Source organism: Pithys albifrons, chromosome 7 (genome assembly GCF_047495875.1).
Source record: "Pithys albifrons albifrons isolate INPA30051 chromosome 7, PitAlb_v1, whole genome shotgun sequence".
NCBI lineage: Eukaryota > Metazoa > Chordata > Aves > Passeriformes > Thamnophilidae > Pithys > Pithys albifrons.
This window is the reverse complement of record NC_092464.1, coordinates 57,643,750-57,670,639: the sequence shown is the minus strand read 5'-3', so window position 1 is coordinate 57,670,639 and position 26,890 is coordinate 57,643,750. Positions and strand designations below refer to the sequence as shown.

Sequence of the window (26,890 nt, the reverse complement as noted above, 5' to 3'; positions counted from 1 at the left end):
CAGTGCCCTGAGCCCTGCTGGGCTGTGCACAGGAGCTGCTCCTGGGCAGAGCTGTCTCTCTGCAGCGCTGCCCGCTTGCCAGGAGCTCCCTGTGTGCCAGGAGCCCGGCCCAGCTCAGCAGCACAGCAACAGCCCAGGGCATTTAATGGCCCTCTGGGGGGTTTGTGTTGTTTACATCAGACTCAGTCCCTCAGAGTAAGTTCAAACAACTTCTCAAGAAGTATCAGTGAGATTGAAACACTGAAGTTTCTTGTAGTGCTAATGGGTCCCACTGAGGGACCCGACTGAGAAAGTGTCCCCATATTCCAGTCAGATCATAAAACTGCAGACAGTGATGGCAAGTAGGGACAAGCAAGTCAAAGATGTCTCTGATGCTGAGTTAAACTGGCTGTGTTTCAGAATTCAAAGGTCCAAGCCCTGACCCCGATACCCTGGGAAGAGGGATCCTGTCCCTCCCTCATTCCCCAGGGCTCTTCCTGGAGCACTGACATGTTGGATGTGCAATGCCAAGGGCAGGAGGATGGGGTGGCACCTCCCAGGCTGCTGAGCAGGGACAAGGAGGCAATGAGTCCCAGGACTGCAAGGCTCACTTGTCTCCTCATGCCATCAGGGGCACACACAGCAGCCATGGCCAAAGGCCTGCACAAGTTGGCTCTCTTGGGGCCTTTCAGCTTCTGCACATCCCTGTCTCCTCTCCAGCCCAGGCTGTCCTACGGTGTCCATGCCCTGCCCCTTTCCCTGCAGGCTGTCGGCATCCCCCGGCTGCCCCACCTCGCTGGCCCCTTCCTGCAGTGACATCTCTCCCTCCTCCCTGGCTCTTCTTGACACAGAAAGCCTTGGGCTGACCCAGGCCCTTTCTTGGTGAGGTTTTGTAAGGGAGCAGTTGTGTTGGAGGGAAATTCCTTTCTGCACAAGTCCAGACTGGACCTCCCCCAGCTGCCCTTGGTAACATTATTTCTTTCTCATTCTATTTCTGACCACAAAAGTAAAAGCTCCACCATCTCTGACACCACCACTGTGACACTGCAGGACCTCATGGAATCAAGGGGTCACTGTGGAATCTCATGAATTTAAGGGACCTTTGTCACAGTGCAGGGCCTTGTGGAGCACAAGGGACGAGTGTGACACTGTGGAAACTCATGGAATGAATGGCCCTGTGTGACACTGCAGAGTCTTATTGATCCAAAGGGATCATTGTCAGTCTGCAGAACCTCATCAAATGAAGGGATCATCACGACCCTTCAGGGCCTCAGAGATCCAAAGGAATCCTGGGACACTCTGAAAGCTCACAGGATAAAAGGAACCTTGGGACTGTGTGGAACCTCACGGGGTGATGGTGGAAATAGAAGACATAGACAGAGTTTACTGGAGAAGCTGCCTCATTGAGCTGTGAGGGGCAGAAAGGACCTCTTGCTTTCTAAACTCCTTCTCAGAGAGGAGCCTGGGTGTGGTTGGATCCAATCTTAGCCTCAGATTTACTCTGCAGTGTAAATTATAGAGGTGTGATTGAATCACTTTTTCCCACAGGTTTTAACAATGAAAGATCAGATATATTTATGTAAAATGAATTATTTATTATGACAAATGAGCAGACAAAAGAACAGACAAGTGACAAGATGAAAGATCTTAATCATTAAGAATCATAGAATTGTTAAGGTTGGAAAAGACCTCTGAGATGATGGAGTCCAATCATTAACCTCACACTGGCATCTTCCCCACTGAACCGTGTCCCCAAGTGTCACAGTTCCATGTTTTTTGAACACTTCCAGAGATGGTGACTGTAGGACACCAGGTTTGAGCTATGAGCTCATCCAAGGGGTTTTAGTTTAAAAAATATACAAGGCACCAAAAATATTCTCCCTCCAGGTATTTTAAAAGGTCCTTTAGTTCTTTTAATATCTTGAGAGGGACCACAAGGGAGAAAATCTACACCTTTTCTCAGGAGGTCAAATAACACACTTTTACTGGCAAATTTTAGAAAATGAGGGAGCTTGGCAAAAGTTTAAAGGGCAGCATTCAACCAGAGCAGAGCATCCCACAGAGCACTGACTGAGCACATGCTGAGCCATACGAGTCAGCAAAATCCAACCCATTTGGTTTTATGTTACTCTAAAAATGAAGAAGGGAGATTTAAGAGAAGGTGATTAAAGAAAGAGAGAGAGAAAAAGACAGAATTAGAGCTACCACCCACAGTCCCATGCAAGTCCAGCTTCCACCTGTCCAGGTGGGAGGGTCTGACCATGCAATGGCCACATGGTGTTAATTTTATTTTTCTGCTCCCTGTGGCCACCCCAACCCACACCCCCCAGGGGGGACTTCTGGCCCAGTGGCCACTGTGGGGCTCTGGGGAGGGTGAGGGGCAGTGCTCCTGGTGTGCCATAGGCGGTGTGGGGCTGGATTAGGGGTTCCAGAGGGTGTGGTGTGGGGCAGTGCTTTGGGGCAGTGCTTTGGGGCAGTGCTCTGGGCAGTGCTATGGGGCAGTGCTATGGGGCAGTGCTGTGGGGCAGTGCTGTGGGGCAGTGCTGTGGGGCAGGGCTATGGGGCAGTGCTGTGGGGCAGTGTTATTTGGCAGTGCTGTGGGGCAGTGCTGTGGGGCAGTGCTATAAGGCAGGGCTATAGGGCAGGGCTATAGGGCAGGGCTATGGGGCAGGGCTATGGGGCAGTGCTATAGGGCAGTGCTATAGGGCAGTGTTATGGGGCAGTGCTATAGGGCAGAGCTATGGGGCAGGGCTATGGGGCAGTGCTATAGGGCAGAGCTATGGGGCAGTGCTATGGGGCAGTGCTATGGGGCAGTGCTATGGGGCAGTGCTATAGGGCAGAGCTATGGGCCAGTGCTATAGGGCAGAGCTATAGGGCAGAGCTATGGGCCAGTGCTATAGGGCAGAGCTATAGGGCAGAACTATGGGGCAGGGCTATGGGGCAGGGCTATAGGGCAGTGCTATGGGGCAGGGCTATGGGGCAGTGCTATGGGGCAGTGCTATAGGGCAGTGCTATGGGGCAGTGTTATTGGGCAGTGCTGTGGGGCAGGGCTATGGGGCAGGGCTATGGGGCAGTGCTGTGGGGCAGTGTGCTGGGGCAGTGCTATGGGGCAGTGCTATGGGGCAGTGCTATAGGGCAGTACTCCCAGGCTGTTTTTCCCTGACAGCTGCTCCAGGGCTGCCCAAGGAAGTTCCAAGGGGCTGGGTATGGAACAGGGCACTACCTCAGTTTTGGGATTTGGACTTTTCCCTTTAACCCCACAAACACACTTGAGTTGGTCCAAGCCAATAATAAATATAACAATCCATAATTAATATATTGATCCAGTGTTTTGATTCCATGAGGCTCCATGGTTTCACAATTCTTTCATGATTACTTCTGGATTCAAAGTGTCTCAGGATTCCTTTGAATCCATGAGGGCTTGGAGTGTCACAATGGCCCTTTAGATTCCATGAGATTCCACAGTGTCACAATAGACCATTTATATTCCAGAGTGTCACAATGGTCCCTTTGGCTCCGTAAGGCCCTGCAGTGTCACAAAGACTGTTTGATTCCAGGGGTCACTGCAGTGTCCAAGGGTTCCTTTGGTTCCATAAGGCCCTGTAGTTTCACAATGATCCCTTGAGTCCATGAGGTTCTGCAGTGTCACAAAGGCATCTGTGATTCCATGGGGCTCCACAGTGTCCCTAAGGCCTTTTGGTTCCATGACATTCCACAATGTCACAATTGCCTGATGATTCCATGAGGTGCCACATTTTCCAATGATTCCTTTGATTCCATGATGCCCTGGAGTGTCATAGTGCACTCCATGAAGTTTTGCAGACTCCTATGGTCCCTTTGGTTCCTGAGGGAAGATTACTGAGGGTGAAATTAGGGGATTCCAGTTCTATTCACATCCCAAAAGAAGTTGTAGTGATACAGAAATTCCAGGGTAAAATGCAGCTGCTGCTCCCTGGATGGGACGTGGGGGCAGCTCCATGAGGATTCCTCACACAAGAGTCAACACCTGCCCAGGGGATAGAATGGAGGGTGGGGGGAGTGGAGACTCCTCAGGGGGCTCTGTGGGAATCCCTGCAGGGAGGGGAACTCAGGGGGACTTTGCAGCTGATAAACTGCACAGCCCCTGCCAGCCCAGGGGCAGAGGAGGAGATGTCCTGCTGCTGAGCCAACAGCTGTGGGGAGATCTCTGTCCTCAGGTGAACTTGGTTCATTAAAGCCTAATTGTAATATTAACACACACCTCCAACCCCGAGTTACGCCCCTCCAAGGTACAACCACCAACCACTGGGCATTTTTTTGCCTCTGTCCTTAACAGCAAAGTGAGACAATTTCATGCAAACCATAAACAAAGGTGTTTGTGTCTAAAATCACTCATGCTCCACCTAAACATAAAGAAATAGTATAAAAGTAACTCGAGAATGGAAGAAAAGAGAGGGAAGAGTTAATCATAACTGCAGGGATGGACCTGTCTCTGCCCCACAGGGGTCTCTTGGGTAAGAACTGTGCTCTGCACACACTGAATACTTTAATTGGGATTAGAGCTGGTCTGGGTATTGCTCTAAATACATATTTACACTCATATTCTGTCACTGACAACCTTTGAACCTTAACCTGTCACAATTTTACATTCATAAAGAGTGTTATTCTGGGAAATGTCTCTGTGAGTCCTTCCTGGGCACTGCAGCTCCTGCAGCAGGAACACACTGGAATAAAGTGGGAAGACACACTGAGGTGTCTCCCTTGTGCTGTTGCCTCAGCCCCCTGGAAAGGGAAGTCTAATCCCCCTCCAATCCCACAGGACTGTTGGGTGAAGGGTCCCCAGAACGGGACACTGACAGACTGGTGGGGCACGAGGGTCATGGATTTGCTGGGACCCTGACAGACAAATAAATCATGGAGGGTCGAGGAAATCTCAGTGGAGAAAGGGACACAAGAATGGGCTGTTTGTGTGCTCTGCCATGTCAGAAGATGCAGAGCTCCAGAGTCACCCAGACAATGTGGATCCCTCCCGGGGATGATCTCAGACAGGGGCTCCCAGGCCTCTGCCACGTGCTGGTTGCTCTGGTTTGATGGTCACTGGTGGTTCCACCCACCCACACCCCCACCAGTGTTCTGTGCACACACACCAGTCTCACCAGTGTCTGGGCCCCAAAGAACAGAAGACCTGATGATTTGTGGCTCCCACTCCAGTGATTGGCACTTGGATCTCCTCCTTAGCCAGAGCACAGAGATCCCTTGACCCAGAAAGTTCTTGACAATGGAGAGATTGAGAAAACAGGACAGGCTGTGGGATCAGTTGCAGGGCAAGGCCAGAGAAAGACACTTAGCAGTCACTTGCTTACACATAATTAGCTCTTCCATCATCTTTTTGTCTCTGTTTCCTTATGCTTGTTGCACCATGGACAACAGTGTTCCCCCCAACCATTCCAATCCAGTATTTTTTTTCCTAAATGTCCCATGGCAAGTCTTGCACAGTCCCCAAATGCACTTTCTGGTTTCCCATCATGACTCTCAGACTCTGAGACACAAATGGCCAACCTCAGATCAGGGTCATTCTGGGAAGCTCTGCCATTGACCACTTGGAGAGCCTTTTATGCTGGGATGTTTTAAATCTCTATTAGTTCCCATGTAACCTTTTAGTTTTGAATGATTCTTCTAAAAACCTGAAAATTCATGTCCCTAAAATGGCAGTTCTTTCACATTTATAAAGTTTTGGGGATTAGGTCACATAAAAATGCTGACAAGGTGTCCGTAGGTGTTTGCAGCCCTGTGGAGAAGGAATTGGAGATACAGGAATGAAAGAATGATGAAACAGTTTGGGTTGAAAGAGACCTAAAGGAACCTCCAGTCCAACTTCCTGCCCATTAACGAGGGAATCCTTGCACCAGTTCAGGCTGCACAAAGTTCCTCACCTTGGACACCTCCAGGGATGAGGTTTCCACTTAGTGGGCAACCTGCTCCACGTTCCTGCTCCCTTAATCAGAAAATATTTCTTCCTGACATCCAATGTAAATCTCCCCTTGCTGAGTTGCAGTTACTGTGCCTTGTTCTGCCAATACAACCTTTGGCAAAGTGTGTCAGTCTGTCTTTCCTGGACAGGGGGCACTGCATTTTCATGGCTAAACACCTTGGAGAGGGACCAGAGAGGGGCCATGAAGGCATTTGGAGGTCTAAAGCACATGACCAATGTATAAGGACTGAAAGCCCTGGGCTCAGTGGTGTGGAGACTGAGTAGAGCACAGGAGAAGGTTGAGTCCTTGAAGTGCTCTCCCCTAGAGATGGTGGAGCTTTTCTTTGTAGTGAGAAACAGCATGAGAAAGAAATAATGTCACCAAGGGCAGCCGGGGAGGTCCAGGTCGGACATGAGGAGAAAGGAATTTCCCTCCAAGAGCAGTGCTTTGGTGCAACACAACACCAAGAAGTCTGAATTAGCCCATGGCTTTATCTCTCAAGAAGAGCCAGGGAGGAGGGAGAGACATCAGTGCAGGAAAGTTCCAGAGTGACAATTAATCCATTGTATAAATAAGACTCTGCAGTGTCACACCGGGCCGTTCATTCCATGAGGTACCACAGTGTCCCAGTGGTGGTGTCAGAGATGGTGGAGCTTTTCTTTTTGTAGTCAGATATAGAATGAGAAAGAAATAATGTCACCAATGGCATCTGGGAAGGTCTATACTGGACATATGCAGAAAGGAGTTTCCCTCCAAGACAAGTGCTCTGATACAAAGCATCACCAAGAAGAAGTCTGGATCAGTCCAAGGCTTTGTGCTCCAAGGCAGAGCCAGGGAGGAGGGAGAGATGTCACTGCAGGAAGGGGCCAGCGAGGTGGGGCAGCCGGGGGATGCCGACAGCCTGCAGGGAAAGGGGCAGGGCATGGACACCGTAGGACAGCCTGGGCTGGAGAGGAGACAGGGATGTGCAGAAGCTGAAGGGCCCCAAGAGAGCCAACTTGTGCAGGCCTTTGGCCATGGCTGCTGTGTGTGCCCCTGATGGCATGAGGAGACAAGTGAGCCTTGCAGCCCTGGGGCCTCATTGCCTCCTTGTCCCTGCTCAGCAGCCTGGGAGGTGCCACCCCATCCTCCTGCCCTTGGCATTGGACATCCCACATCCCAGTGCCCCAGGATAAGGCGTGAGAATGAGTAAGGGACTGGATATGCATTTCCAGGGGCTGGGTGTCAGGGCTTGGCCCTTTGGAATAAGGAAACATATAGAGGTTTCCTAAGCATGAGAGACACCTTTCGTTGCTTCTTCATAATTGTCACCACTGTCTGCAGTTTTCTGCTCTACCTGGAATCTGGGGACACTTTCTCAGTCTTGTCTCTTAATTGGACCCATTAGCACTACAAGAAACTTCAGAGTTTCACTCTCACTTTGACTTCTTAGGAAGTTGTTTGAAGTTACTGATGGACTGAGTCTGATGTAAACAACACAAACCCCCCAGAGGGCCATTAAATGCCCTGGGCTGTTGCTGTGCTGCTGAGCTGGGCCGGGCTCCTGGCACACAGGGAGCTCCTGGCAAGCGGGCACCGCTGCAGAGAGACAGCTCTGCCCAGGAGCAGCTCCTGTGCACAGCCCAGCAGGGCTCAGGGCATTGCCAGGGCAGCTCAGAGACACCAGCAGGGCACAGACAGAGCTTAAAGGGGCTCAGCACCCGGAGGATGACTCAGAGCTCTTGGAGGAGAAATCTTTGCAGTGCTGGACACGGTGAGTCTGTGGGTGCAGGGCAATGCAGGGGCAGCTCCTGGAGGCATCTCCTAAAACTGGCCCAGCCCCAGCTAATGCGATGTGTGAGGAGGGGGCTGTTGGTGAACACTTTGGAATAGCTATTGAGCCTGGGGGTGCAGCCAGGGCTGCCCAGGGCTGTGGGGCAGAGCAGGGTCCTGCAGCCCAGGGTGCTGTGCTGGGGCAGGGACTCTGCTGCCTGCCAGGGTCAGCTCTCAGCCAGCCTGGGGAGCTGCTCACAGGGCTGGGGAGAACGGCTGTGGGGAAGGAGCAATCAATGATAGGTGAGGGCAGGATCCTTCCACTCTCAGGGTATTGAAGGTGGCTGGCTGCTCACAGCTCCAAATCACAACAGGACTTGCAAGAATGGAGTTTTAAAGAAGCACAGAAGGTTTTGTGACACATGACTGGAATTGATACTGCTCTTTATGTCTTCTGCTCTGGCTTGCCCAGGTAGGCAATGGGACACAGAAATTAATTTCTCAGTCCAGCAGCAGGCAGAAAAATTCTCCTTCTTCTACAATTAGAACTGAATAAAAGAGGCAATATGAGAAATCACCACACTGTACCCTACAGGCACCATCAGTGTCCCTTTTCCAGCCTCCTCAGGGTTGCTCTGACGTTGCCATCAGAACCTGCACAGATATTTTTCTCTTTAATCAGCTCTGAGGCACCACAAATGGATGTGCAGGGCAGATGGGAAACAGAGCAGTCAGCACTGTATCTGTCTGTGCTGACTATGAACTAAAACACTGAGAGCTGAGCACTATTATCTGTCCCGTCCTAAGGATGTTCACACTTTCATTCACCAAAAATTAGAATTTCTAGACTCAATAATACCACTTGATTGATATGGCAATAGAAAAAAAAAACAGAAACAAAGCAAACAACTAGAACAAAAACCTCAGAGAAACTGAGAAGGAACAAGGGCCAATAACCAAATCCCCTCCCTAAGTTCCAGGCCTGTTTGCTCCAGCCTTACTACCAAGCATGTTCTGTTCTCTTTACTAGGACATGATTGTTGTTCAGTTCTCTGTACCGTAGCCTAGAGCCGAATTAATCAGGTAATGGTGGACAGTTGAATAGAGCAAAATGGTAGCTAGCCAAGATTTTTTCTACTAGTTTTGGCTGGGTCACCTATGAAAGGAACCAAGCTGGGTCAAGGAGAGGAAGACTACCTGGGACCCTCCTTTTGGGGATGAAGAACAGAAGGACCCCTCCACAATATTGATGCCAGAAGAAAACACTGCCCCAGCTCCACCCAGACTCCACCTGTAATCAATATGCAATGAGATGTTTTAATCAATTATGTTCAAATGTATAATACAGCCTCCTTTGACACCTGCCAGGTGAGCAAGCCTCTGCTTGAAGTTTTGCTGCCTTGCTTCCTGCTCAGAAATAAATACCTGCTGCTAACGGGTGCAAACACCTTCTCTTAGCAGTTATTTTTGTGGCTTTTTCCCTTATCACAAACTCACTATTACGTTCAGCTAAACCTGTTTCTGCAGCACAGAATCTTCTGCCACAAGAGCAGAGAGTGAAATGTTCTTACACCTGGCACTCGGTGTGAGTACTGGAGCTTTCACAAGCCAGATTCTGTGTGCCCACTGCATCAGGGCTGACCTAACTCGCTGGAGCAGCACAATCAGCCCAGAGAGACCAAATGAATCTGAAATTGGGGGAGTGGGCTGGAAATTCTATATTTGCTGATTTTGTCCTTAGAAATCTGTCCTAAATTGTCACTATCTTTTCCTTCTTGGACAGTGCTCCATTGCCAGATGAAGCTCATGTCGAACAGCAGCTCCATCAGCCAGTTCCTCCTCCTGCCATTGGCAGACACGCGGCAGCTGCAGCTCCTGCACTTGTGGCTCTTCCTGGGCATCTCCCTGGCTGCCCTCCTGGGCAACGGCCTCATCATCAGCGCCGTAGCCTGCGACCACCACCTGCACACCCCCATGCACTTCTTCCTGCTCAACCTGTCCCTCACAGACCTGGTCTCCATCTGCACCATTGTCCCCAAAGCCATGCACAACTCCCTCTGGGACACCACAACCATCTCCACTGCATGTGCTGCACAGGTCTACTTTCTATTCTTTTTTATTGGAACAGAGTTTTATCTCCTCACGATCATGTGCTACGACCGCTACGTTGCCATCTGCAAACCCCTGCACTACGGGACCCTCCTGGGCAGCAGAGCTTGTGCCCACATGGCAGCAGCTGCCTGGGCCGTTGGCTTTCTCAATGCTCTGCTGCACACAGCCAATACATTTTCCCTGCCCCTGTGCCAGGGCAATGCCCTGGGCCAGTTCTTCTGTGAAATCCCACAGATCCTCAAGCTCTCCTGCTCACACTCCTACCTCAAGGAGCTTGGGTTTGTTGTGGTTGGTGCCTTTTTTGTCTTTGGTTGTTTCATTTTCATAGTTTTCTCCTATGTGCAGATCTTCAGGGCTGTGCTGAGGATCCCCTCTGAGCAGGGACGGCACAAAGCCATTTCCACGTGCCTCCCTCACCTGGCTGTGGTCTCCCTGTTTATCAGCACTGCTGTATTTGCCCACCTTAAGCCTCCCATGATCTCCTCCCCATCTCTGGATCTGGCATTGTCAGTTCTGTATTCGGTGGTTCCTCCAGCACTGAACCCCTTCATCTACAGCCTGAGAAATAAGGAACTCAAGGGTGCTGTGAGGAAAATGATGACTCGATGCATTTTTAAAGTAAATACCTGCCTGTTTTCATGTGCAAATCACTCATAAAGAAACTCATTACCTGTCCAACCTTCTGTCTCAGGTTTTGGGTGATGATTATCGTGCTTAGTTTTTTTCTTTTTTCGTCTTAAGCTCTGTGCAACTAAACTTTATTTTCGATCCTCAATTTTTCTTTGATCCTTAATCTTTTGTGTTTTACTTGGAGATGGTGTAAATGAGAGAATGATCATTTTAATATTTAAAGCAAATAAAAGATATTGGTGCAGTTTGTTTGTTGCAGTTCCTTCTTTTGTGGCCACAGGAAGGCCAGTGGCAGTGCCTGTGTGCAGAGGGAGAGAGTAAGACTATCACAGCACAGCAGCATTGCCAGGGAGCACCAGCACTTTGTCTTTTTATATCTGCTCCTTTTCCACTTCCACACTCTTCATCCAACCCTACTGTTGCTATAAGGCCTTAGTGCTCTTGCAACTTGGTCACATCCTGCTGCATGTCCGTCCTGGGCTCACAGGCAGGGACAGGCCGTGGGCACTGCTGGGACACAGCTGGGCTGCACAACAGCAGCTCCATCAGGGAAGGGCATCTCCTGAGGGCAGGGCAGGAAGGCTTTCAGCTTTCTCCAAAGTTGCCAATAGGAATGTGCTCAAGGAAGTGTCCTGGTAACGTGAATCCCAGTGCCCAGTTGCAGAATGTGAGTGTGCAGGGTGGGGGCACAAAGCAGTTTCCTTGCTCAGCCAGATTTCCTGGGATGGGTCTGAAGCACCAGTCCAATGGGACAAACTGCATTTTCAAATCCTTTGTGTATGATACCAATTTCAGGGAGCCCTTGAGCACCAGCCTTGGTTTAAAGACCAATATTGGAATGGGAACTCCAAGAAAATGAACTCTCTCCCCTTTTATTCCCCACAAATACACAGAGACAAAATACAAGGAGGTATTAAATGAAAAAAATAAGTTTAGTGACCAGAAATGCAGCAGCAAAAGCAACAATACCAAGGGAACAGTTCAAACCAACAACAGAGAGAGAGAAATAGCTTTTATTTCTCCCCCACCCTTGTCCCAACTCCCTTTTGTGTACAGATAGAAATGCTGATCAACACGTGCTTCCCATTCCCCTTTGCCCCTCTGGAGGAACAAAGAACAAAAAGTAAAGCCACAGGAAAGGGGGCAAAGCAAAATCTTGAAAATGCCTCATATGAGACAAGTTGTGCTGCTGAAGCAAACGCTGACTCCAGAGGGGCCCAAGGGGTGGCAGAGCCGCGACTCTGGTTCATGTGGCAGTGGGGGGGAGGCAGCGGGTCTGCTGATCCCATGGAGTTCTGGGGTCCCAGTGGCCCCTTTGTTCCTGAGGTTCTGAAATGACTCAGGGTCCCTTTTCTTCCATGAGGACCAACATGTCACAATGGCCCCTTCATTCCCTGAGATATCTCACTGTCCCCATACTCCTTTGGTTCCATGAGCCCCTGCAGTGTCACAATGGGGCATTGATTTCATGAGGTTCCACTGTGTCCCAGGGTTCCTTTGGTTCCATGAGCCCCTGCAGTGTCACAGTGGCCCCTTGAGTCCATGAGGTTACTCCATGTCACAAGGCCACTCGGGTTCCATGACACCCTGAATGTCCAATGCCCTCCTGGTCCCATGGGCTTCCACACCATTCCTGGGTTCCTTTGGCTCCATCAGGCCCTGTGGTGCCACAATTGCCTCTTGATTTGAAAAGGCTCCTCAGTGTTCCGGGGTTCCTTTATTTCCATGACACTCAGCAGTGTCAAAATGACCCCTTGATTCCATAAGGTTCTGAAACATTTCAGTTATTTTGTCCATGAGGCCCAGCATGTCACAATGGCCCTTTGACTCCATGAGGTTGCACAGTGTCATCACAAAGCTGAGCCCATCCAGATGGGAGTTCTGGGGAGACTGCGAGGAACTGAGATAATTGAGGAAGGAAAGAAGAGCTTGGACAACAGAGAGGAAACATTTTGATGATGTCAAAACAGGTTCAGGTCATGCTGAGGGTTCTGAAACGCTGACTTTGAAAACACTTCTGACAGACCTTTACCCAATTTCTAATCTCAAGCCCCAACCTAAAAGTGCTGCTACTCCCATTCAAAGGAATCCACTGCTCTAATCCCAATCTCAATCTGACCTCAAAGGAAAAGGCCAAACCCAGCACTCCAGACTCTTATTTGTACTCTAATGCCCATCCCAAACCTACACCTGCAGTATTATTATGAATCCCCCAAGCTTTAATCATAACCCAGACCAAAAATCTTTCCCCCTAATCATGAACCACACTCTGTCAGCAGAACCCCAAACCTCCTAAACTTCTGCCTAATCCCTACCCTGAGCTCTAAACTCCAACCCTTGACCATTAACTACTCCCAAACATGTACTGGGAGCAGGACAAGGACCTTGAGGGCCCAGAGCAGGCACAAGGTGTTGGAGAGGAATGTGAGGTGACCTGGACCTGATCAGCTCATGGCACACAAGGAGCAGATGGGTGGCAATGCTGTGAGGAGTCAGCTGGGCCTCAGCATCTCCAGGGGGCCGTGGCTGGGAAGGGGCTGCCAGGTCACATCTGTCACCTCCCTGACAGGCAGCAGCAGCCTTGGGCACCCAGAGGCAGCTGAGCCACCTGTGCACACACCCTGAGAGCTGCCCCAGCTGAGAGTCCCTCTCAGGGGCCCTGAGGAGCTCTGGGCTCTGCCAACACAAACCTGCTGGAGTTTTGGAAGGCAAAGAGGCCAGTCCTGCCCTGGGGGCACAATAAGGGCAGGGACCTGAACAGCTCTGGAGTGACCCTGAGGAGAAGGGCCTGGGCTGTGTGAGGGATGTCCTGAGGCACAGGGGCTCAGGATCAAAGTGAATAAGGACAACAGAACATGAGGCTGCCATGGGGGGAGTGTGGCCACCCAGACAAGGGAGGTGTCAGCCCCTTGTACTGAGCCCTGGGGTAGCACATCTGGACTGATGTGTCTGGGTTTGAGGTTCCCCATTGTGGAGGAATGAGGAAGAACTGGAGACGGTCCAAGGAAGATCTGGTTGGGCATTCGACAGGCTCCCCAGGGCACTGGTCACAGCACCAAGCCTGATAGAGCTCAAGCAGCGCTTGGATGATCCTCACATGGTGTGACTCTTTGGGATGGTCCTGTGCAGGGCTAAGGGTTGGACTCAATTATCCTTATAGATCCCTTCCAACTCAGCATATTCTGTGATTCTGCCAGGATGACAGAGCTTTTCTTGGTAGTGGAAAGAAAGAAAGTCACAAAGTGCAGCTTAGGAGTTTCTGAGTGGAAGGGAGGAAAAAGAAATGTCACACAGAGAGGAGCCTTGTGGTACAAGAGTTCACTAAGAGTGAGTCAGTATCATCCCATTGCTTTGTGTTCCAGGGAACAGCCAGAGATGGTGCAGAGACATCAGTGAGGGCACAGAAATGCTGCTGGGAGGGCTGGTGGCAAAGCAGGATGGGTGTGTGCAGCCTGCAAGGCCAGAGGAGCAGCAGGGACAGGGTAGGACAGGCTGCAGGACAGATGGCCAAGGGCTCTGGCAGGGCTGGAAGGCACAAAGGCACCCAGGGCTTTGTCCCCTGGGCTCTGGCAGGTGCCTCTGCCAGTGAGGTCACCAGAAAGAACTTTCCTTTGAGATTCTGGACTTTGTTTCTTCCTCAGCCCTCCCTGAGGAGGCTGGGAGGGGTTGCACAGGTTTTGAAATTTGTTGTTCCTCCCCCTCCCATCCCACTGCCCCACAAACAGCCCTGAGCCACCTGTGGGGGACAGGACCTGCTGTCCCAGGGCCTGGGGCTCAGGCCTTGGCCTTTGTGCTTCCTCCAACCAGCCCAGGGTTTTCTCAGCATTGCAGGTGCCTGCACAGAGCCTTTGTCTCCCTGCAATCAGGGCCTCCAAGGATCTGCTCTAAGGAGTCCCTGGGGAGGCTTTGTCAGTGCCTGCCCTCAGTGGGGCCCATTGATGCTTCAAGGGACTTGAAGTTTGGCTTCTGAATTCTTGAGCCACTTTTTTCAATCTTCTCTCACTTCCTGACAATCATGGACTCATCTCCAAATACACAGTGGGGCTCATTAAAACATAGAAGAAAAAATTATTTCTCTTCCTTTATTTGTCTTCAGGTCTTGAAGACCTGTAGTAATTGCAGTTTGGTAGTTTAAGTAAGAAGGAAAATTTCAAAGTGGACCTCAAAAAGCCCATATATTTTTGAAGGAAAGGGGATGATTTACAGAGAGACTTGGGATGGAAGAGGGTCAGAAAGCAAAGGGTTTGCATACAAAAGGGGGAAAAAGGGATTAATAGCACTTAATCATTGACCAATGTAACACTTATCAAGGGATTACAAAGAATTTGCTGCAATCTCAACAGTGACTCAATTATAGATTCACAATAACAACATTCACATCACAGTCAATTCATACACACAAACACAGGCAGAGATGTGTGAACACAACAATATCTGTGTGTGTAAAGGTGCCCACCCAAAATTCTCCTTGTTGTCAGTGAAACACTCCCAGGGACGTGGGATGTGGACCTGGGGACATTGGTGGACTTGGCAGTGCTGGGTTATGGTTGGACTGGGTGACCTTGGAGGGCTTTTCCAACCCAAGTGATTCTATGATGCAATGACTCATCAGCTCTATGATTCTGATAAATCCTCTCCTGCAATCAACACACATCCTGAAAATTCACATTCTGACATGGCAGAAATTGTATTGACATTTCATTGAAAGTATTGAATCATTTAAATTGATAGAAAGAGGTAACTGAAAAATCAAGATATTGGAGGACACTGTTTGGGTTTCAGGCTGAGCTGCACTGACTGACCATCAGTACCCAGTGCCAGTGGAGGCTCAGGTTTATTTGAGGTCCTTGCCTGGAACTGGCAGCTGTCACAGAGGACCTGCAGGACGTGAGGAGATTTTATGGAGCTGCAGATGGATCTTGGGCAGAGGGTCCCAGGGAACCTACATAAGAGCATCAGGTATTTGTGTCCCTGAAACACAAGGAGGAGAACTAAAAAGAATATTAAGAGCTTAACATTTGTTTCCCTCTGGATGATTTTGGATACATTTCTGCCTAGAAATGTTCCCAGGACCCAGTTGAACCTTTCCTGCCCATCACTGCCCCTGCCCCATCTCATACAAGGAGTTCCCTGAGGTTTCTGAGGTGAAGCTCTCTCACCTGACACAGGGGAGCAGTGACCAGTGTCAGTGACACCCCTGGGGTTTGGATGATCAACTTTGCACTCATCTCACACATCTCTTACAGTGGCTTCCTGTAAGACTCCCTGAATCATCAAAACACTTTTCCTTTCCATCCCCTCCAGGATACAGGATGTGTGACTCTGGTTTAGGAGATGAAATAGGTGGGAATGGTCTCACCTGGAGCTCACAGGAGGCATCGAGCTCACAGGCCCTTGTCCTGCTGAGGGAATTCAATCCTCTGAACACCTCCTGGGAAAGCAGCATGGAGGGCTCTGGGCACTGCAGGAGACTCCTGGAATGCATGGGGGAAAATTTCCTGACCCAGGTAAGAGGAGGCCTTTCCAGGGGGGATGTGTTCCTGGATCTTTGGTCACCAAGGCAAGTGGTGACCAGTGGTGTCCTGGGCTGCCTCCAAAGCAGCCTGGGCAGCAGGGGAGGGGGATTCTGCCCCTCTGCCCTCTCAGGTGAGACCCCACCTGCAGTGCTGCCTCCATCTCTGTGGTCCCAGCACAGGAGGGACTTGGACCTGTTGGAGTGAGTCCAGATGAAGCACCAGGATGATCAGAGGGATGGAGCAGCTCTGCTGTGAGGAAAGGCTGGGAGAGCTGGGATTGTTCGGCTGGGAGAAGAGAATCTTTGGGGTGACCTGATTGTGGCCTTCCAGAACCTGAAACAAGAGAACAAGAATGATGGAGAGAAACCATTTACCAGGGCCTGGAGTGACAGGAAAATAGGCAATGGCTTCACACTGACAGAGAGTAAGTTTAGATGAGGTATTAGGAAGAAATTCTTCCCTGTGAGGGTGCTGAGAGTCTGGCACAGGTTTCCCAGAGAAGCTGTGGCTGCTCCATCTCTAGTGTTCAAGACCAGGCTGGGCAGAGCTCTGGGCAACTTAGTCTAGTGGAAGTTGTGCATGTCCATGTCACTGAGGTTGTACCCAGGTGATCTTTTAAGGTCCCTGAAACTCAGGACACTCTATGGTTCTGAGTTACTTCAGGCAGCTGTGACAGACCCCAACATCTTGACCCAGCTGGGGAAAATATATACCTTCCAAAAGGGAAATTAAAGGGAGTATTGCAGAAAGACCCACCAGGTTCAGCCCCATAGAAAGGGATGCAATGGCTGAGAGGGACTCCAGGTCCCGGGAGTCAGCCTGTTACCTGGAGGGGATGTGCTCCCACTCTGTCCCCCACCACGAGGTCTCCAGGGAGCCCAAAAAGAGCCACACAGAGACCACAGGAGAGGAATGAGAGAGAGAGTTTATTGATAAAGGGTAGGGGTATATAAAGGTTTTGGGGGACTCAAAATACCACCAATAGTGAGCAAGGGGGGATTTGGACTATTACCAATAGAAATCCAGGGTTAACAACCAAGACAAAGAGTAAATAAGAACCAATAAGAAAACTTGAAGCTTCCTCCAGGACACTGCATGCATTCCTGAGTGACGAGGAAACGGTTATCTTGTGGGATTTTGGGAAGAGGACAGTGACTAGGCAAAAGAGAACAAAAGAATCCATGTTGTGACATGCATTTATACAACAGTAAAAGTTCTGTTTTTAAGGCATTTGGGCAAGCTTTTTCATCTTCTTCACAAGTCCATTTCTGACAAGACTTCTTCCCTTCCAGACACTGCAGATCCATTGGCACAAAGGGCAGCTGATATTTCTTGTGCTGTGGGTGCAGAAGGCAATGGATTGTGCCTCAGACCACTCAGGGAGGCTTTTCCCAAGCTGTGTTCTCACAATGGCAGCTTTGGTTAAATTCTGCTGAGTGCTGGATGAAAGTGATTTAAGGCCCAACACACAACTTGTCATTAATTCAAGCAGTTCATTAAAAGGTTAATTAAAACCATTCCTACAATATAATCAGAGACAAGACAGGGGCAGAGGGAAGGGGAGGCCAGGCATGGGGATGTGGCTGGAATGTGATGGTTGTGAGGTCACTTCCACTGCAGCAGCCTGGGTGGCCCTCAGGAGACATTCTGGCCAGGGAGCATTGTGAGGTCATCCAGCACATCAGGGAACCCACACAACAAAAAATTGCCATCCTTGGGGAGGTGAAGGAGTGGGGCAGGTGGGAGAGCCCCCAGGTTCTGATTCTGGGGGCAGCTCTGTCACACAGTCCCACCAACCCTGGCAGGCAGGAAGGCAGCCTGGGCTCGTGGCCACCCTGCTCTGCACTGGCCCTTCAACTGGGAAAAAGTCTTTTCCTCATCTCCAGGCTGAGCATTCCATTTCCCTCAACATCCCTTGTCTTTCATCCTCTTCACATGCCAGCTCCAGCCAAGCCTTCCTTTCCTTAAAAAACAAAATCCCCACATTTAATTTTTGTCTTTGCAAACTGTCCTTCCTGTCACCTCCTGGCAGTGGCTTCATGGCCCCTGTCACAGCCAGCCCTGTCCCTGCACTAACCCAGCTCTGCTGCCCCACAGATGCTTCATCAGGAAAGGAAGGCCCATGGGGAGGGAAATGCACAGGAACTCATCCTGGAAGGGACCCTGGGAGGTTTCTGAGCCAAATCAAAGCACAGTGAGTGGAGAAAGGGATACAAGGATGGGCTGTTTGTGTGCTCTGCCATGTCAGGAGAATAGGAAGAGCTGCAGAGACACCCAGACAATGTGGATTCCTCAGGAGATGATCTCAGACAGGGGCTTCCAGGCCTCTGCCAGTCACTGGTTACTCTGGTTTGATGTTCACGGGTGGTTCCACCCACCCCCACCCCCACCAGTGTTCTGTGCACACACACCAGTCTCACCAGTGTCCGGACCCTCAAAAGACTCAAGACCTGATGGTTTGTGACTCCCACTCTAGAGGTTGGCACTTGGATGTCCCCCCACACTCACAGCACAGAGATCCCTTGTCCCAGAGATTTCTTAGCAATGGAGGGATTAAGAAAATGGGAAAGATTTTGGGATCAGTTGCAGGAAATGGCAAGGGAAAGGCACTGACCAGTCACTTGCTTGCACATGCTCTTCTCCTTTCATACCCTTTTCTCTCTATTTTCTCATGCCTGTTCCTCCACATATCACTTCATTCATTTCCTAGACAACCCATGACAAGTCTTACACTGTCCCTAAATGCACTTTCTGGCTGCCCATCCTGAGTCTCTGGACCTGAGTGAGAAAACCCCCAAACTCAGCTGCAAGGCCATCCTGGGGGCTGTCACTGATCACTTGGGGAGCCTTTCATGCAGAGATGTTGGAAATCTCTATTAGTTCCTTTGTAACTTTTGAGTTTTGAAAGGTTCCTCCAACGTCATTGAAATTCATGTCCCTAAAAGGACTGTTTTTCCATTTTCATGTGTTGGGGATTAGGTCACATTAAAATGCCAACATGGTGCATGTAGGTATTTGCAACCCTGTGGAGAAGGAGTTGGGAATATAAGAATAAAAGAATAATAAACTGTTTAGGTTGGCAGAGACCTAAAATAGCCACTAGTCCAAGTGCACTTCAATTACTCAGGGACACCTTCCACAAGTTTAGGTTGTACAAAATTCCAAACCTTGGGCAGCTCCAGAGATGGGGTTTCCACTTACTCTGTAACCTGGCCCAGGTTCCTGCCACCCTCAGAACAAAATATTTCTTCCTGACATCCAATGGAAATCTCCCCTCATTCAGTTCCAGATCCTGTGCCTTGTTCTGCCAATACAACCTTTGGCCAAAAGTGTCACTGTGTCTCTCCTGCACAAAGAGCACAACATTTTCATGGCTAAATACCAGAGATATCGTATGAAGGGGTTTGGAAGCCTCCAAGCCCTGGGCCCAGTGTGGTGGAGACTGAGGAAAGAACCAGAGAAGCCTGAGAGGCTTTGAAGGGAAACTGGGGAGGTCCAGACTGCACACAAGGAGAAAGGAATTTCTGCCCAAGGGCAGTGCTGTGGTGCAACACATCCCCCTGAAGGAGTCTGGATCAGTCCAAGGCTTTGTGTGCCAAGGCAGAGCCAGGGAGGAGGGAGAGATGTCAGTGCAGGAAGGGGCCAGCGAGGTGGGGCAGCCGGGGGATGCTGACAGCCTGCAGGGAAAGGGGCAGGGCATGGACACCGTAGGACAGCCTGGGCTGGAGAGGACACAGGGATGTGCAGAAGCTGAAAGGCCCCAAGAGAGGCAACTTGTGCAGGCCTTTGGCCATGGCTGCTGTGTGTGCCCCTGATGGCATGAGGAGACAAGTGAGCCTTGCAGCCCTGGGGCCTCATTGCCTCCTTGTCCCTGCTCAGCAGCCTGGGAGGTGCCACCCCATCCTCCTGCCCCTGGCACGGCACATCCCACATCCCAGTGCCCCAGGAAGAGTCCTGAGGAATGAGGGAGGGACAGGATCTCCCTTCCCAGGGCTGGGGGTCATGGCTGTGACCTTTGGGTTAATGAAATGCTTCTTACTTTCCTCAGTATCAGAGTGACCTTTCTTTCCTAGTCCATGTTTGTCATCATTGTCTCTTTGTTTTCTAACTGGAATCTGGGGACACTTTCTCAGTTATGCCCCTCAGAGGGACCCATTAACAACAAAAGAAACTTTAAAGTTTGATTCTGACTTTGCTTTCTCAAGAGGTTCCTGCAACTTTCCTCAGGGTCTGAGGTTCAGGGACTCGGCACCAACCCCCCCAGAGGGCCATTAAATGCCCTGGGCTGTTGCTGTGCTGCTGAGCTGGGCCGGGCTCCTGGCACACAGGGAGCTCCTGGCAAGCGGGCAGCGCTGCAGAGAGACAGCTCTGCCCAGGAGCAGCTCCTGTGCACAGCCCAGCAGGGCTCAGGGCACTGCCTGCACACACCGAGGGCAGAAAAGCAGGGCAGAGAGAGGTTACACACAGTCTGGGGTGTGAGGAAAGTTGAGAGGAAGATCCACAGAAGAGGAATCTTTCCAGGCTTTCAGAAGGTAAGTCGGCATGAAGGGCAATGTATGTGCAGTTTGTGGGAAGATCTCCCAACGCTGGCACATCCCACAGCCTGGGGGGTCTCTAATGTGGGATATCACAGTGTCTCTGGTGCTGAAGAGGAGGACGTGCTGCAAAGCAGGGACTCTCTGCTGCACCATCCCAGGGACAACCCAGCAGGGTTCTCTTCTCCCAGGGATGGCTGTAGGGTTTGAACCCTGGCTGTGCCACCCAGGCTTGCCCAAACTGTCCTGCAGAGCAGGGTCCTGCACCCCAGGGTGCTGTGCCATGGCAGAAGCTCTGCCACCTACCAGGGGCAGCTCTCAGCTGGTCTGGGGAGCTCCCTCAATGTTGGGGGAGAGGCTCTGGGTGGAAAGAGCAAACCCTGGCAGGGCAGGGCAGGGCAGGACAGGTTTCCTCTGCTATCAAGTGAGAGTTTCATAGTTAAGGACTGCTTACAGAACCAGAGCACTGCAGGATATTTTCCAGGGGATACTTCAAGGACAAGGTGAAAAGAGGGATTTCTATCAAGCTCTCAAGCCACATACCTTGTGGTTTGAATAGCAGAGGGAACTCTGAGGAGCTGAACAGGTGCTGAGAACAACTACCTGGCACTGCTGGTATCTGGGAGGTGGCACAGCTGGCTCAGGGTGATGCTGCCCTGAGTTTCCAGTGAGCTCTACCCTGGTCTCTCCCCACTGGACCTTCCCTGTGTATTTCCTGGTTTCTTAACTTGCCCTTGTTACTGAGGTTCTTTCCTTGTTCTCTCAGTCAGGCTTACAGAGAAGGGGAGTTCGAGCTACAGACTCAATCACTGATCCTGTGATCCCCCTCAAAATTTTCTCCCTGGGAATGAGACATTTCAATTTTCCTGTGACCAGTGGGGCTATAGGCAGGGAAGACTGTGGGCCTGGAGAATGAGGTGTTTTTCCCAGAATCAATCTCCTTTGTTAGGACATTTGTGTCTCTCCTGAGGTGTTCTTCCAAGATGGGAGCTGCCCTCAAGAATGCAAATAATCCTCATGGCACAATTATGTTATCTGAAATCCCCAGTAGAGAGGAGCAGAGATGCTGTGCCCATCCCAGGAAATATTGTTGGGTTGGTGATATGAGCCATGTGTATCCTTGGGATCTTGGGACTTTGAGACAGGCTGAGATATTTAGTGGCCTGTGATGGCTTTGTCTGCTTTTAACAGTGTCTGTCGGCATTCAGAACCCTCTCCCCTGACTTGTCACTCTTATTTCCTCCTTGGACAGTGCCCCACATCCAGAGGCAGCAAATGCCCAACAGCAGCTCCATCAGCCACTTCCTCCTCCTGTCATTGGCAGACACGTGGCAGCTGCAGCTCCTGCACTTGTGGCTCTTCCTGGGCATCTCCCTGGCTGCCCTCCTGGGCAACGGCCTCATCATCAGCGCCGTAGCCTGCGACCACCACCTGCACACCCCCATGCACTTCTTCCTGCTCAACCTGTCCCTCACAGACCTGGGCTGGATCTACACCACTGTCCCCAAAGCCATTCACAACTCCCTCTGGCACACCACAACCATCTCCTATGCAGGATGTGTCACACAAGTCTTTTCCTTTTCCTTTTCCATGTCGACAGAGTTTTCCCTCCTCACCATCATGTGCTACGACCGCTACGTTGCCATCTGCAAACCCCTGCACTACGGGACCCTCCTGGGCAGCAGAGCTTGTGCCCACATGGCAGCAGCTGCCTGGGCCAGTGGCTTTCTCAATGCTCTGCTGCACACAGCCAATACATTTTCCCTGCCCCTGTGCCAGGGCAATGCTCTGGGCCAGTTCTTCTGTGAAATCCCTCAGATCCTCAAGCTCTCCTGCTCACACTCCTACCTCAGGGAACTTGGGCTTCTTGTGGCTAGTGTTCTTTTATTTATGGGATGTTTCATTTTCATAGTTTTCTCCTATGTGCAGATCTTCAGGGCTGTGCTGAGGATCCCCTCTGAGCAGGGACGGCACAAAGCCTTTTCCACGTGCCTCCCTCACCTGGCCGTGGTCTCCCTGTTTGTCAGCACTGGTATGTTTTCCTACCTGAAGCCTCCCTCCATGTCCTCCCCATCCCTGGATCTGGTGGTGGCAGTTCTGTACTCAGTGGTGCCTCCAGCAGTGAATCCCGTCATCTACAGCCTGAGGAACCAGGAGCTGAAGGATGCTATGAGGAAAATGATGACTGGATGCTTTTCAGCAGGAAGAGACTGCCTGCTTTGCTCTGTCAGTGACACCCAGTGCATTTCATGAGAGACCAAGTCTCTCTTCTTATACAATTTTCCTTTTTTTTCTCCTTGTAACTTCACTGTTATAAAAAAAAAAGTAACTATTAATTTTATCATAGCTAATTAGCCACCCAGTCTTTTGTGACCAAGGCCAAGGACTGCCCTGGGCATCGCATCAGAGGGGCCATTCCCCACCATGGATGCTCCTGGCCTGGGTTTGGGCTGCACAGGGGGCTGTGGGACCAGCTGTGGGGCAGTGGGGCACAAAGGGGCCATGGAATCTCTGCCAGGGGTTGACAGCAAGGCCAGGCACAGACAAGGAATTCCTGGGCATGGCCTGTGTTGTGAACGTTGGACTGTGGGGAAAGCAAAGCTCCCCTGGAGTTGGTGGCTGCAGGAAAAGTCAAGAGCCAAAAGAGCCTCAGTGGCTGTGCTGGAGACCAAGGCTGAAGGAGGGAAATGCAGGGCTGCTGTGGGATGGGGAGGGGGATTTAATTCCAGCAGACACTGCTGTGGGGCTGAGGGACTCCATGGCTTCTCTGCCTGAGTCTTCACTGGAAAGGTCTCTCAGGCCTCTGTGCTCAGGGAAAGCTTCAGGGAGGAGGAGAGCCCGTCTTGGCAGGAACCTCCTGCAATGGCAGAGGGACACATGGCAGTGTGTGCCCCTGCAGGGCACTGCCCTGGCCATGGCACAGGCTGGGAGCTGCCTGGCTGGGAGCAGCCCTGTAAGGCAGCTGTGGGTGGGCAGGAGCTGGGCAGGAGGCAGCCGTGTGCCCTGGCAGCAAGGGAGGCCAGGAGCACCCTGGGCTGTGGGACCTGCACAGCAAGGACGGGGCTTATCCTGGTTGCTGTGGCTGAGGAAAGATGCACAAAGAGCTGCGGAGTTTAAAAATTGTATCCTGTTTAATTTGTACTGTGGGCAATGAAGGGAGATTTTCTGTGTCTCTAAGTGTCACCAGTTCCTCAACCCCTAAAGAGCACAAACCTGATGAGTTCCTACTCCAGTGACACTTGGATCTCACTCCATACCCAGAGTACAAAGCTCCCTTATTCCAAAACGTTCCTTGAAATGGAGGGATTAAGGACACAGGACAGGATGTGGAGAACAGTTACAGGGCATGACCAGGGATTTGGAGTGGTTGTGACTCCAGGGCAGGACCCAGCACTTGGCATTGCTGAACCTCATCCGGTTGGCCTGGGCCCATAAATCAAGCCTGTCCAGACCCCTCTGCAGAGCCTTCTTGGACTCCAGCAGATCAACAATCCCACCTAACCTGTTGTCATCTGAACAAATGCTGCAGAACATGCCCAATAAAATTCCTGTAACCCCAAAATATTTGGATTAGTGGAGATTTAGCTCTGCACAACAAAGTAATTCATTCACTTTCTCTCTTTTCCTCCTGCTCTGGATCAAGGGAACTTCTGACTTCAGTGTGTGACTTCTTGTGTGCAAAGAGCAAAATGGACAGAATTGGGGTACGGAGTGCTTGGAGGGACCTTTAGATCTGTGCCTGACACATAACATGTTTTCCATTGGTCTAAAATTGCCTGGTGTGGAAAGTGGACGTCAGTAATGTGAACTTAAAATACAGCAGAGGAATTTCTTCTATTTTTGAGCTGTGCCTTCCTTTGGTTTTGTTTGCTGAGAATACATGAACATCCCTGTGTGTCTCCTGCAGCTCTTTCTCCAAGTACAGCAGGTGGGAGTTGGTGCCCAGGAGCTGAAACCTGCAGGTCCAGCCTTTAGTGGAGGAAGCTCAGATTGCACAAGGCTGCTTTGAGTGCCAGGGATGTGATGAGGGAAGTGGTGGGGTGGGGATTAGGGATAAAGTCTGATGGATTGTCAGACAAAAAGGGTCTTGATTTTCATGTCTATTCACACTGAATTAGGAGATGCTCTGGGTCAATATCAATAGGGAATTGCTGATAATAATGTATAAACAGGCAAAAATAAACAGGCCACAAAAAGACATATTTTTGCTGTGTGTTTTTTTTTAAAGTATAAGATATTCACTTTGAATGCATTTCTGAGATCTCTGTAATTGACCACAGAAGATTTGAAAATGTAAAAGTAAATTATTCCCAGAGGTTTGTTTTGTTAAAATGCCATCAGTGAAAAGAGACCATGAAGGGAAAGAGCAGACAAGGAGACCATCCCTGATGCTTGGGAACAATATCAATTAGGGTTTGCTGCTCTCAGTGTATAAACAGGAAAAAGGAAATGGGACAAAAAGTTCTATTTCTTAATTTTTTTGTCACTGTAGTGCACTCACTTTGAATACACTTCTGGTATCTGTCTAATGAAGCATAAAAGAAATGAAGACTTAATATTAAATTATTCCCAAAGGCTTGTCTTGTTAGGATGTTTTGAATGTTAATGAGCACTCTGGCACTGAATTCCTGAACTGAAGATTTGAAAACTGAACAAACCTCTAAAAAAGCAAAATTCATCATCAAACCTTCAAGTTCCTGAGAGTGTCAGCAAGCCCCACTGAGGTCATGACTGAAAAGATACCCCGGAGGGAATGAGCAGACAAAAAGACCATCTCTGGGGCTGGGGAAGCAGCAACTCAGAGTCCCTTCCACAGCCAGGCCTCCAGGGACACACCTGAAGGAGCAGCAGAGCAGGGTCTGGGTTTTGTCTTTGTTTCCTGGACACCCTGGGCAAGGGGCCCCAGGGCAATTGTCACAGATCACCCCCTGCAAACACCATTCCCAGCACTGGCCTCTCACCCACCACTGACAGGTTGTTTGTCCCTCCATGAGGACACCAAATGAGCAGTTCACAAGGCCATGCTGCAATTGTACAGAGGAGACTTCAGCATGCACAGTGTGTATGTGGGGGGAGATTAACCCAAGAGAACACAAAGACCATCAGCTAATCCTGGAGATGCTGGGAAGGGCTGTGGGACACACAGTGTCTCGAGGTCACTTCACTCTGGGCCCCACATCCCCTGGAAAACCCCCAGGATGCAGCACTGGGATGTGCTTCTGAGCACAGAGCTCCCCCTGTGTCCATCCCTCAGGCCGTGGGGCATCTCAGAGAGGGGCAGAGCAGGTGACACCCCACAGGGCTGAGGTGCCTCCAGCCCCCAGCAGTGGCAGTGAGAGCCCAGGGAGAGACTGTGACTCCTGCAATGATCTCCCCATGGGTGTAAAAGGGAAAGACTCTCTGATCACCCCTGGGTGCATGAGAATCCCACAATCCCAGTTCAGAGGTGGATGCTTTGCTGGACCTCGACATTTCTGTGAGTGACTCCAGGAACAAACTCCACTGGCCCAGTGAGATTCATCTCAGTGGTCTTGGACAGTTCATTGCAAGTGCTCCTGAGCTGCTGCATCACCCTTGCCTGGGATTCTGGGCTGTGCTCTCAAAAGGGCCAGAGCAATCTGAGAGGTTCTGGGGTTCTTGGAAAAGGCAGATGCCAAGCCCATCTTTAAGAAGAGCAAAATGAGAATGGGGAGAATTACAGGCTGCCCATCAAGCCGCTCTATCACTGCCCTTCTCAGATGGACAGGGGAGAGAGAATAAGGTGGAAAATGACTCATGGGTTGGGATAAAATACTTTACTAAATCAAAAGCCAAAGTTTGCACACAAACAAAGAGGAAAATAACAGGTTTGTTCTCTACTTCCCATCATCAGTGATGTCTGGCCATGTCCCAGCAAGCCAGGCTTCGGCACATGGAGCAGCTGCTCAGCAGGCAAACATTGTAAACAATGAATGCCCCTCTTCCTCCTCCTGTCCTCATCTTTTATATCTGAGCTGACATCCCATGGACTGGAATATCCCTCTGGTCACTCTGGCACAGCTGGCCTGGCTGTGTCCCTTCCCAGGATCTTGCCCTCAGTTCGGGAAGGAACGTTGCAGTGCTGGGGCTGTGCCAGCCCTGCTCAGCAGTAGCCAATACATTGGTGTGTTCTCAGCACCTTTCCAGCTCCCAACACAGTGCACAGCACTGGGAGGGCTGCTGTGGGGAAATGAGCTCCAGCTCAGCCAGACCCAAAATATTTCCAGTGTTCGGTGCTGTCCCAGGATTCCTTTAGTTCTGTGAGGCCCTGCAGTGTCCAGGTGGCATCCTGGTTCCCTGAGGTTCCACAGTGTGACAATGACCCCTTGATTCTATGAGGTTAAAAACTGTCTCAAGACCCCTTTTGTTCCAAGTGGCCCCACATGTCACAATGAAC

At 50.5% G+C, this 26,890-nt stretch overlaps 3 protein-coding genes across 3 annotated transcripts in view; 2 read left to right on the top strand and 1 right to left on the bottom strand.

The window, feature by feature from the left end:
- LOC139673818 (zinc finger protein 850-like) overlaps positions 1–26,890 on the top strand; it is a 190,382-nt gene that overhangs the window by 15,508 nt on the left and 147,984 nt on the right. The gene's annotated exons all lie outside the window — the stretch shown is intronic.
- The window catches only part of LOC139673814 (zinc finger protein 850-like), a 701,437-nt gene that overhangs the window by 559,225 nt on the left and 115,322 nt on the right, over positions 1–26,890 (bottom strand). The window lies entirely within an intron of this gene.
- Positions 9,489–10,451, top strand: LOC139674164 (olfactory receptor 14C36-like). The gene has a single exon (XM_071560312.1). It carries the CDS (start codon positions 9,489–9,491, stop codon positions 10,449–10,451), a length of 963 nt encoding a protein of 320 aa, XP_071416413.1.